The 13,369-nt window shown below is 35.3% G+C and overlaps 1 protein-coding gene across 1 annotated transcript in view; it reads left to right on the forward strand.

The window, feature by feature from the left end:
- Positions 1–13,369, forward strand: part of Crb (cell polarity complex component crumbs) — a 34,518-nt gene that overhangs the window by 5,706 nt on the left and 15,443 nt on the right. The window contains exon 2 of the mRNA XM_071788171.1: positions 12,804–13,174. Within this exon, the coding sequence (XP_071644272.1) occupies positions 12,804–13,174 (371 nt within the window). The remainder of the gene's footprint in view (positions 1–12,803; positions 13,175–13,369) is intronic.

Consider the following 13,369-nt stretch of genomic DNA (forward strand, 5'->3'; position numbering starts at 1 on the left):
CGCAATTATTTTACACTTTACACCAGAAAACAATTCTTAATTGTTAATATTTGTGTTTGTGATTTCTGTATGATTTCCGAATGTATGATTTGAAAATACATACATTCTAAAACTAGATTCTGAATATTATTTTTCGAGGAAATTTTATGTCTAAGAATATTATTTACAAATTAACAATTATTTTAAACAAGACGACTTTTAATTAAATGAATTTAATGAATTTTCCAAGAAAATGTACCTTTAGAAAATGGATGATGAAAGATAGAAATAAAAAACGTTTGATCCTGCCGCGAAATGTTTTCTTTAGCTTTGGGGAAAATATGTATAAAGAATGGAATCTTGTGAAGACAGTTGTAAGAAGGGGGCACATGGCCTTTGTGAATGACGCCAGAACCCCTAGAGCCCAGTATTTTTACAAAGAAAGATATTTCACAGGTCCCGAGGACTCATTCGAGTGCCTAATTTTGACAATTAACAGACCCTCTTTCAGCCCCCACTCGAATCTCATATACTTAAACTCTCAAATGAAGTAACGAAAAATACATTTACCGTCGAGATAACATTCTCAAAAGAGCATGCATTGATTAGTTAATTAGTCTTGTTATCTTTGATGAATAAATTAACAAAAAACTAGGGGTTTGATAATTTCACTTCGCCGATTTTCCATGAACTGATAAGTATAATTATATATTTTAATGAGAGAACTTGTTGCCTCTCGTTATTTTCTTATAGTTATATAAAATATTATAATGTTTTATATATATACAATATATATATCTTATACAGACAAGATGTTTGAAGTTATAGAACATAAGTTTCTTCTTTTTTGTGACAGTAAAACAACAATATTCAGAAAGCCATCTCTTCCGCAAATATATCGCATGTATCATAACATAGCTGAATCATCACATTGACGGCCAAGTGCAATTCGCGCGCGATAATTCTTTCGTACTTCGATGCAGCGTGATGAATATTTCCGTCACGTGTACGAAGTAAACTAGAAATATTTTTCAACATTTATAACGTTTCCACGAACCTTAAAATACGAACGTAAAATAAAAAAATGTTTAAACCAGATATAACTCCAAACTAAAATAATGTTTTTTTTTGCGTGTATTGCTTTACATTTTTTCCGAAAAACTTACGCGCTGAAAATAGTTCGAGTGAGATTTGAAAAATAATACCCCTGCCAATACACAAACTGTTGCGGGAACTTTATATTAAATTTTAAGAGTTTTCTTTGAAGAATCTCGAGACGACTTTGCCTGTATGGAAGTTTAAATTGAGGATTAATTACGTGTTGTAATAGATAAACAAATAGAAAATGGCCAAAATTATATTAGAAGCAGCGTTTTTATTTAAAAAGCAATGATTTTTTATTATTTTATTAATTGTAAAATATATTATCGAGCATGTAGAATTGATCCTTCTTCTCTTCCCTTTTTCAAATAAGCTGATTAATAATTAACTCCCAGAGTTTCGCAAAGTTACTTCAGCTTTATCCCGCGTTTGGGGAGCATTGAACAGAACACACGCAGTCATACAGCTTTTATGAATCATAAAATCAAAATATATTGCGGTGTTAAACGTAAAGGAATCATCGACGGTGAATACATTTTTTGATATACGACTTCATAGTCTAAACTTGTTAAGTTTTACATGCTCACGCTTTGAAATTAACGTCATTAATGTGCCTTTTTGTAAATTTCCATAAAGCTCTCCAGACTTTTTTTTAGGCTTTTCCTCTTATCTCTATTGTTAATAAAAAAGAGATTTATCAATCAATTCATTTAAAAAAAATTAAATATATTATTTCCATCGAGGACGCAAAATATTTAATCGCCGTTTATTCTATAAATATTTTTAAATAATATATTTTACATATATGCAATAACTGAAAAATTTATAGAGATTTATAAGAAAAGAAGTTGTAAAGTTTTCCAAATAATTTATCCTTTTTGACTTGCAAGTTTTGTAAAATTTTCTGTACTTAAGTATCCTATTTGCTGTTCTGTTATAAATGTCTCAATTATCCTAAGATAGAAAGAAGAAAAGATAAAATTTTCTCATGTCAAACAATATATTTTCTGACGACTACGACTGTCTATTACGCGAGTCATTTACAGTATTGGAATACTTTCATAGCAACTTATGTTATCTGAGTCTACCGTTTATAGGAGCGAATGTATAGATATCCCGTAATCCATCCGATATAGGTGTAATCCTGATGAAGGCGCAACTATGTAGATATGTGTATGTGTGGGTATGCGTTTCCCGTCGACGTTACGAGCCGCCGCGCCGTACCGCATAAAATTGCGTAAAGTCGATAGCGATTGCGACTCGTCACCGTCGTCCGCTCGTTTATTTCTCCTCACTCCAAGTTCTTCGTCAGTAATAATAAGTAAATGGAATCGATTTTATCAGGATCGAGTACGAGTCGCGTTGATATCGCGCATCTTGCTTCGTCTTTGCGGAGTTTGAGAAGGGAATCTCGCGCGGAAGAGAAAGACAGTCAGCGATGACCGATGAACGATTTATCGTTTTCGTTCGTACAACAGGGTCGATGATTGTCTCGATCTGCAACAAAAGCCATATTTCGCAACGCAACGTCGCGGGAATGCAAGGATCGCGAAAAAAGAAATACACTCGACCATGGAATGCCACGGCGATTGTATACGTATGCTCGTTCCACATGAGCTCTCGATACGGCGCGGAATCGCTTTTACAATCGCGGCACATATACATATGATAAGCGAAATCGCGTTTCAGCATTTCGTGCCAATTACAAAAATTCGCGAGTGAAATATCTCGTTGGAAAGTTAGATCGACGTGAGATATTTGCGCGGAGGAAGCGAGATAAATGATGATTGATGGCGATAATAGGATATATGCCGGGACTTATATATAGGATCTAGAGGATCATGAAAGGTCCAGAAGCTAAGAGGAGCGAAATAGATTCGCGGAATCGACCGCGGAATCTTTCCGTTTGAACGAAAATAACGAAGGAAATTAATCTCAATTTATAATTTTACCGGAACTATATATTAAGAGAAACTGTTTAAATATTATTGTAAAAAAAAAACTCCGACCGCAAAATATTACACACGAAATGTGTACGTCGAGATTCGATTGTTTCTTAATTTCTTGATTTATCGGAGAATAAATAGGAATTACGAGATATAAATAAACCAGAAATGTAATGGACATTTGACGAAGCACAATTCGCGTTTTTCTGGTGCAGACGTAAACGTTAACAAGGACTATCTTCTACGCTTAATAGAGTCTCCTGCGAGAGATCGATTTTCCGAGAATTGTCAGCGGCTTGAATGGTTAAAGGATGACGAACACATCGACATGCTAATTAACGTTGAATCCTGATAGCTCGAAATGTGAAAGGAGCCTCTCGACCGCGCGACGCCCAAATTGACTTCCGTTTATTCCGGGTATCATCCTCGGGGCTTGACGTAAAACGGGCGCAATTCGCATCGAAAATAATACGTCTCGTCCGACCGGATCCGGTTTCGGCGAAGACGATTATACATATTTAATACGATCATGAATATCGCACGGATGTCGCACAATACGTGGCTATATCGGGAACGCTCGCTCTTCTATAGTGTCGCATCTCTCGCGACTCGCGACACTAGTGAATCGCTTCATGTAATTCCGTACTATACTATACTGTATATAGATAAAGGAGTTGACGGAAATTAGATAACTCTTATTAAGGTAATCGCGTATGATTATTTGCGTAATGACACACAAAGCGGAATTATTTTTCTTTTGGCCACAAAATTAGACTAATTATAGTCTCAATTAGCTCCGATTTTCTAAAATAGTGAATTATCTAAATAGTGATGTTTTTAAATTACAATAGTCAGTCGGAAAAACCTTGAATTTATTTTTCTTTTGTGCATTTATTTAGTGTATTTTACAATATCTCTCATTATTTATTTTATTATATATTTTCTACCAAAGAAAAATAAATCAGCAAAATTTCGGAAATTTTACGTCGTCGTGAAAGCCTCTTTTGTTCATTTTTAAGGCATTTTCCTTTATTTTTCCACGAACCTTTTAAATCTCTTTTAAACCTTCAACGTCTTTCAAGATTGCTGCGTTGCACCTACTGCGACTCCTCTTACGCTTACGACGCCTGAAACGAAAAACGGTTAACGGCGGTTTCGTCTGGCCATCAGGTAACAACGCTTACAACGCAACATTGTAATACGCCTCTCTTCCTACATGGTTGTATACGTGTACACGTACGTTGTTCAAGGCACGCACCTGAGCGTGAAGCGAGGGACTCGCGTTGATGCACCGATGTGGCTTCCAACTACGCTCACCTTACCTAGTATATTTTGATAACTCAAGAGCAAAACAAGTTTTAAGTTTTAACCGTTTACAAGAGTTTAAAGTAAGTGTAGGTTACCGAGCCATAAAACAATAAGACTGGAATATTTTTTATGTAATTTTTCCTTTTATTCTTTATAAAAAGCGGAATTGATTAATTGCTAAATTATTTCATTTATAAAAAAGATAATTATATAATTTTTTATCAAGTTTATATTTACGAATTTATTACAATTATTATATATGTTAGATTTAAGAAGATTTTAGAAATATGCGTGCAATGATGAAATGAGGAAGAAGAGAGCCACGTAGATGACATAAAAATTCACCTCTAATGGCACGCGGTACATCTAATGCACTCTTGTCGGCCTTTGAGAGTCGCATGTCGTCGATCTAATCATCGAACTTTCGAGCTGCGGAGATTGCGCTCCCGCGATAATTGCACCCGGGTAATTAAATCGAGCGGGTTTTTTTCTTTTTTTTTTTTTCGTTACTTGGCGAGAAAGCCTCTGGCCGAGCTCTCGTTCTACGACGTCGTCGAGCGGAACGCGATATTACAATGAGATTTAAAAGCGATCGATATTCCGTACGTCAGACATACGGGTCGCGCGACTTGCCTCGGAGATTTCCCAATCGGAAATCTCGGGTCTAAAATCGAAAGAAATCCGAACGTTTAAAATGAACTGTGCGATGTGCATAATAAAACGTAAATAATGAGGGAAAAATCAGGGAAAGTAGCAAGAAAGCGCGATATAACAAAAGGTAATAAAGAAGGGGTCAAATCACGCGAAATGCATCCACTCCGTATGCAAAGTATGTGGGAAAGCGAGAGGGAGGCGTTGGCGTTTCTAAGGCGGAACACTGTATTCACCATCGCCGGCAGAATGCAATTCTGTTGTGCAGTTATCCGTCATTATGTGCCAGGTTGCGGTACTCTCGCTCGCTGCATCCTGCCGCTTTTCTATCGCGGTTCCTTGGCCTCGCGTTCGAAGAAAACAACAAAATTATATTAAAAATAATAATCGAGATTAAGCGACTCAACTGGCCAATTTCTATTTATTCGTCTCACAACGTTTCGACCCCGATTGGGTCCTTCTCAAGTGAGATTATACATAATTACGCAACAATATCATGCGTCGCAAGACGTTGCGCCCAAACCAAAATTATATTAAAGAAGAGAAGAGTAAACATACCGATTGACGTAAAAAAGAATGAATTAAAAATTAACAATTGATATGTTCTCCCTTTTTGGAAACTTTTTGATTAACAGTATTAACCTTTTGACTCCCAGGATGATTTCCTGTGATTTAGACATAATAAGTTCCTAAGAAGGGCGAATGGCTCGCCCTGAGTAAATAAGTTATATATATTTTCTTGAAAGTTAATTATATTATACTACGCATTTATTTGTCTCAAAAATAAAAGCTTATAACTTAAAAATAAATTAGACAAATCCACAAAAATTATCAAAATTTTTTGGCAGAATTATTCTAAAAAAAATCATTTATGGGGAGAACGAATCGACCCGCGAGAGAGAGTCGAAAACTTAAACATATTTTAACATTGTATAATCTCTAACATTTATATTTATAACATTAATTTATATTTGTACACAGTAAAAAATAAAATGTTAATCGTAACATTTTTCAAATGTCCCAGAAAGTCCACTCTAAATTTTGAGTTAAAATAACTCATTCATCGTGTGTTACTTGTTGACAAATTAGAAATATGTTAATTTATTGACACTATATTTTACATTTATATTTGTTCTTTTAACTTTAAGTATAATGTAAAAATAACTTGTAAAAAATGTCGATATAACATATTTGAATAAACGATAGTTATTTCAACTTAAGAGTGTTTTTAACATTTGATTGTAGTAAATTTGATTATTTTGTATGTCAAAGTTTACGATTATTTGAAGATTTACTTTAACTTTTGTTTATGTTAAAATAACTTTAAGGCGTGTTGATTTTTTGAAATAATTATGTTAAAAGAACTTAAAATAATATTCAATTTCTAAATGACATACATAAAGTGTTAAGTTATCACGTTGACATTAATATAACACATGAAAATGTTACGAAAATAATAACATAGCTGTTGTATGTTAATTTTACATTGAAATAATAGTCATATCTTGGTAACACAAGAAATTTTTAACATTTGAACGCACGTTTTTTTACTGTGTAATATATTAATATTAATATTTATGTGTGCGCGTAAATATATTCTTTGTTTCCGTTTTCCCCGAAAATCAGATGTGCTAGTTTAATAGAGGCGTCGATAGCTCTTAATAATGCAGACGTAGAAAGTTTGTCGGCGTGGCTCCCTCCTCGCCTCCTCCCAGGCCTGTTGTTAGTTAACTGCAACCTGCATCGCGATGCACACTGTCGTACATAATTCCCGACTTCCCGTAGACGGCGTGTATGCGCCGTCATCTCCTCGTCTCTCGCCTCTCGCCGCTCGCCTCTCACGGGAAAAGCTGATTTCTCACAATACGGAGATTAAACCTTTACCTACCTCGGAAATTAGCTTCCACGCGTGCAGGACCAATAAGCGGATACTCTCGTTTTCGTAAATGACAAGATTGTTGCGCTCCTTAATAATTAAATTATATAATATTTCTAATTAAAAATTGTCGATCGGTTTTCAATGTACATCAAGAACGTTTCGCACACGTCATGTAAAATTGATAAAATTCACGAATTACATAAAATATAATATTTATTTATTATAATTTATTAAGATTTACGCACGACGATACACTTATAATAATTTGTCGGAGAATTCTTGACATAAATAGGAACTACGAGAACTGTTTCTATTACCTGGAGAGTCACAGCCTTGTCATAATAATGCCAGTGGCTATATTTCGCAATAGACAAAGGAATCTCCTTATTCGCGTCCGTCGCGCATAACGCGATCGTTGAATTCCCACGTGTCAGTGAACCGAAAGCTCTGCAACACGAACTCGGCCATAGCCACGTGCAATAGTTCTGTTCTAGTTACAGTTCTGTTTGTCTCTCCTTTCTTTCCCCAGAGACCGATACTCATTTCTGCGTGGACAAAACGTTTAATCAAGAACATTTCATTGAATATTACCCAAGAAATTATTTTATTAAAATTACTATTTGTTAATTTAATATCCACCTGTGTTTGCATATAATCCAAAGGTTTAATTAATTTTATTTTCAATATTTTGACTACGTGAATAATTGTGCCAAAAATTATGTCTATGTAGATTGCCTTCTAATTAAAATTATATTAAAATTTGCCAGAAATTAATTCATTGTTAATGAAACGGGTTTTATCAACGAAGTGGAAATGGTTCATAGAAGTTTCCTTTTTCAGCATTATCCTCGCCGTCTCCGTACGACTTTGTAAAAACTTTGCCACACCGAATCGTCCTGTACGACTTTACAATACATTCCAAAACTCGTCGGTATTCACCTATATGAGAGCTGAGTTATACGACTCGACTGACTCACAATTGCCACGCCTTCGTCGAGCCGAGTATAATACTCTTTGTTGCGCGGAAAACGTTGCATTTCGAGACAGCGTGTCGTGCTCCATACCGCAGCGCGCAGTCTCGATTAGGCTAAATTAAACTAAAAAGTGGAACGACTCGCTCGAGTAAAACTTTGATCGGTACTTTCGTGATTGTTACATATATGTCTATTGCATAAAGTATTTGCAATGCATTTTTCACGTTAAATTTGATTGTTTTAAATCCGTGCTTGGCGTCCAACGAAACAGTATAGAGAGTATTTCTCGGCTTTGCATGTTCTAATTGAAAGAGTGAAGAAGAGACAAGCTATTTATTCGGAGAGAAAGTGGACTGTACTTTATGCCAGGGAGAGCATATCGTGCGTATCTTCGTGAAAAATTCCGTCGACCGAAAGGCGTATAGCTTATGATTTACGTTACGCATTTTCGTACGCAAAGATTGTTTATCTACTGCATAATACTTCAGGGGTTGAGAAATTCGTAAAGCATTCATAAAGTAAAGCATTAATTAAAGCTTATATGTTCTTATAATTTGTGTGCAGGTATTATTACTTTGCATTGATTAATATGGAAATTCAAATGACATATCGTATATAGCGCATTTCTATTTTATTTGTTGATAAATTTAAGAATGCAGTTTTATGCAACCAATATGCTATTACTTAACAATTAATAGAAAGTAAACAAATGTCTCTTTGAATTTTGAATTTATTCTTTAGAAAGTACATTGCTTAAAAAATTATATATCCATTTGAATCATAGAGATAATATTATGCGGGTCTCTGCTTTACACACTGATTCATTAATTGCAGCAAGAATCTTTTACGCCGTTACGTATCTTTAATCTAAAATATACGTGCAATTAAATCACTCGCTTCACAAACTCGATCCTTATTAAACGACATGATATCAACTCATTGAGCGCAAAACTGTTTAACTGCAGTCCAGATTGAATCGACAGTTATCAAATGTTTTTTCAGACGTGAAGAGACTAGTAGCAAATTAACCGACAATTCAATGATGGCATTAGCCGACTAACGGATTAATCATTTTATTTTTGTTGTATTTCTTTCCTGATATTCTTGATATTCTTAAAACACGCGGCACACTTTCCCAAACGATTGCGGTCGTCTCGCAGATGTCCCGTAAGGATGCGTCCGCGGTATCCTTACAGATGATGTATGCAGGCTGTTATGCTTTCTAACGGCAATTCGCCAAATTGTCCCGATTGGACTGCATTAGTCCGCGATTCGTCATGAACGCGATACACCCAACCGGGACCCGCGTTTTCGGTTCCCCGCGGTGATTCCCGACCCGCGACGAAAGCCGTTATGTTATTTCCACGGTTTTCTACCGTTTAACTTTGATCAGATTGTCGATCGCATTAAGCGAAAATAGGGTAACGAGACTAACGGATTAATCATTCCAGTTCTAGCTGCTGAGCGCGTGATTACGCGGTTCATGCTTGGCGACGTTTAACCGAGTACCTAATCGTGCACAGGGAAATTGACAATTGTCCTTTTTTTTCTAAAAGCAATAAAGTCCTCCGTAATTTACAGAGGCAAGGATCTACGAATCAGAAGATTCGCTTGAATAATAAAAAAAAAATTGTTTTGAAAATTTATGAAATGTAACAGCCATACAAGGATTTTTTAGACAATTGATCTTGAATCTACGAAATCATAGACTCATGTTATCAAAGCTCCACAATCTTTGATTCTACGTCTTTACCAATTTTAGATTTTGTTTCTCGTGGATCAACAGATTTTCAATGCAAATCGCGAATTTATAAGTTCTCGGATCTACGTGATTATCCGCAATTCCTACGCGACAAACGCATCATTATTTGTTCCGTGCAGGAAGATTAATTTCCGGTAATTCCGTCATCGAAGCGACTCCGATGAACCTCCATTTATGTTTACACTTAGTCAACAACAAGTTTTACGCATTTTGTATGCGAGACACGCGAGTGCGTGAGTTCCTCGGACGTGTCGCGTGCTCGTATATCGCGGAAAAACTCGCGCGTAATGTGACTAACAATTGTGTATTCTACAAAATTTTCAAACTATAATACATCTTTTTAAATATCTATTATTTAATTCAATTAAATTCTGTTTTAACCAAAATTTTGTCCAAAAGTCACGTCAAAATATTCAACAAAAATCGAGTTGCTAAATAAAGACAACCATTATTGAAATCTTTATTAAGGAAAAGTTCAATTTCATGAAAGAACGTAAAAATATTTTAATTACCTACAGTTTATTTTTTTCTATTTTTTTCTCTGCAAGTACACGTGTCCGTCACCGATTTGGATGCGCTTTGGATATGTTGTTGAGCATCAAAAAATATTAGACACATATTTTTTTTGCGGCTTATCTCGACAAAAATAATAGGTGGAGCCTACGGTCGGAAGTGTCCGTCACCGATTTGGATGCGCTTTGGATATGTTGTTGAGCATAAAAAAATATTAGACACGTTTTTTTTTTGCGGCTTATTTCGACAAAAATAATAGGTGGGTATGGGGTTAAATTAAAAAATTTGACATATTTGAAAAATGTGTTTACGCTATTGTAAAGAGCACAAAAAACCATAAACTTATAAAATCCGTTATTTTTGAGGGGTTGTGGGGTTGTTTCAACAACTAAACGTCGAGATAAGCCGCAAAAAAATACGTGTCTAATATTTTTTGATGCTCAACAACATATCCAAAGCGCATCCAAATCGGGTAATAAAGGACACTTCCACCGTTCACCTATTATTTTTGTCGAAATAAGCCGCAAAAAAAATACGTGTCTAATATTTTTTAATGCTTAACAACATATCCAAAGCGCATCCAAATCGGTGACGGACACTTCCGACCGTTCCCTTTAAGCAGTATTTTCTTTCTTTTTCTAAATTTATGATTTTGTAAGTAAATTTCTAAATTTATGATCAGAGATAGATTTAGGTTTTAAGATCGATGGATTTTTAATAATATTACGGTCTTAATCCTTGATCCGTAGATTTTACTTAATTACATTCCCTCACATTTCTTGGTTTTCGTAAACTCGTGATAACAAGTCCTCATTTGTCAATGAGGACTTGTTTCTCCGGTTTCGAGTTTTCTACAGTAAGTATCTCAGAATCTGCGACCATAGACCGAGTGCACTATACTTACAGCGAGTAGGATCGATGGCAGCCGATAAATAATGCATGACTCCTATTCACACGCAGCGTTGTAAGGTTGTACTTGCGAGATGACGACTGGCTATCCTTTTCGGAGGAAAAGAGATCACGCTCGCGCGGCATGGTGAAAATCTTTTCGCACCTTCTTTCACCAGAATAAAAATGAATATCCATGTAATCCCGGTAGTACAAGATCCGAGAGTGTTGGCGGCATCCGACATTTATGAAAACGGATACTCTTAAATTAGGATCTAAATTCTGAATGAGTAGAAATTGTACGAAAAAATCTGCCAAATTGTACTCAAGAATTTATCAATCTCATATCAAGAATCTATTTTACTGGAATTTTTATGGAATCAGTATTAAAGATATATGATCATTCTGGTATCAAAAGATTTTATAAAATATATTACATAAGACTTTTTTTTATGTCAAGGATTTAAGAAATGCATGATTTACATTTACAAGAACATAGATGCTCACAATCAAGAACAACGCGTGGACCAAGGTTCCATATGTAAATTGTACACGTGAATGAATACAAGCGAGTCCTTTCTCACGCGTAAGCGCGAAGCGTTCATGACAAAATCATAGTTCATCCTTGGAGATAATGGCACGCAGAGAGAGGCGTTATGTAACACGTCGTGTGTGCTCGCAGTGATAAATCGCGCTTTTCTCGTGGCCAATCTCGCTCGCGAGTGCTGAGCCCGTTTCGGAGAATGACTTGAATGAGTGGTTTTATCAAGCAAAGATTAACAAAGATTAAGAGAATTCAAAGGGTTCCATATATATTTAATTCATTTATAAAGGACTTAAAACATATTTTATTTAACTGCATTTAAATAAAATGGGGTTAATATATTGAACAAGTCCCAAAAAAATATACACGCAAATGGTAGAAATAATGTTTTATTCTATTTAATTTTATTCTATTTTTAGTGTTACAAATAACGTTAATTAAAACAAAAGCTAATGTTATAAAAACGTTAAAAAACTTGTTCACCGATTATACGGTTTGCGGTATAAACGACAAAAGATATTGAACACTCTCGCTGATAATGCATGTATCAGCACCTATTATCTAGTGACATATTGCGGCCGTAACCGATAATAAAAATTAGAGTGAACTCGTAAAGTAGTCTCTCTTTTCCTTTTTTTTGCCTTCTTCTCTCCTTTCTCTCTCTCTCTCTCTCCTCTCTCTCTAATTCGCTTTACCTGTTCAGAAGATTATAGAGATAACTGAGATTACGAACGAACCGTTATACAAAGAATTCGCCCTCATGCAATATCATGCAATATCAGAGAAAAAGAACTTGTATATTGAAGAGAAACGAAAAATCAGATTATATAGAGAACAATTTTTTAGACTTTTATATAAAGCCTACTGTCTAACTTCTCTGCTTTTATTAATAAATTAACAACATTTATAATTTCAATTTAAAGAAAAGTTTGATTATATATATATATATATATATATATATATATGTATAATTTATAAATGTAATTTTGCTAAACACGGCCGGCATGACAATAGTTGGCCTCAAATTCTTCTTAAGAACTTTTTTATTAAAAAGAATTAAAATCAAATGTACATTTGTAATATTTCAAGAATTAAGGATCTGTATTCGCGATGACCACAATAACCAGGATCGATGAACCGTATGACTAATGATCCATAAAATCCACAAGATCTGCAAAAACTATAACGTTAAACGAACATTGCTCTGATCTAAAGACCTTTCACGTCAGACTTCCTAACGGACTTTTCTGTGTTGCAGTCCTGGCCACTCTATTGGCTATCACTCAGGAAACTCCCCAGAATTCCAGACATCAAAACTATGAAGAGCATCCTCGTGAGGCCTACTTCAACGGCTCGGCGTTCCTGAAATTGAGCTCCTTTGTATCGGTGCACCGTCACAGCGGCCTCAGCTTCCGCACGTGCGAACCCGGTCGACTATTCCTACAGAAGTACGATGACAATTCGATTAGTCTCGAGGTGACACCCGAGGGACTGCTCTTCGTGGCTGTGGTCGATCAGCAGAGGTATGGAGCCAGACTAAACGCCAGGTTGCTCAACAACGCCTGGCACAACGTCAATCTGCTCTTTAGGCTTGGCAATCTCACCCTAAATGCCGCGGGGCACACACAGGTAAGTTCTGATTAAGGATACAAGTTCACATACACACATAACAGAGATATAATTAAATACAAGATATACAAAATTAAATCTTTAATATTTGATATAATATCCAAAATAAACAATAATACTGTATTTTATTTGCTTTAGATTATTTCCAAAGGTTTTATAAACCGTGCTTGTTAAAAAAATTCATCACTTTTGATA

Source organism: Temnothorax longispinosus, chromosome 9, assembly GCF_030848805.1.
Source record: "Temnothorax longispinosus isolate EJ_2023e chromosome 9, Tlon_JGU_v1, whole genome shotgun sequence".
NCBI classification, from domain to species: domain Eukaryota; kingdom Metazoa; phylum Arthropoda; class Insecta; order Hymenoptera; family Formicidae; genus Temnothorax; species Temnothorax longispinosus.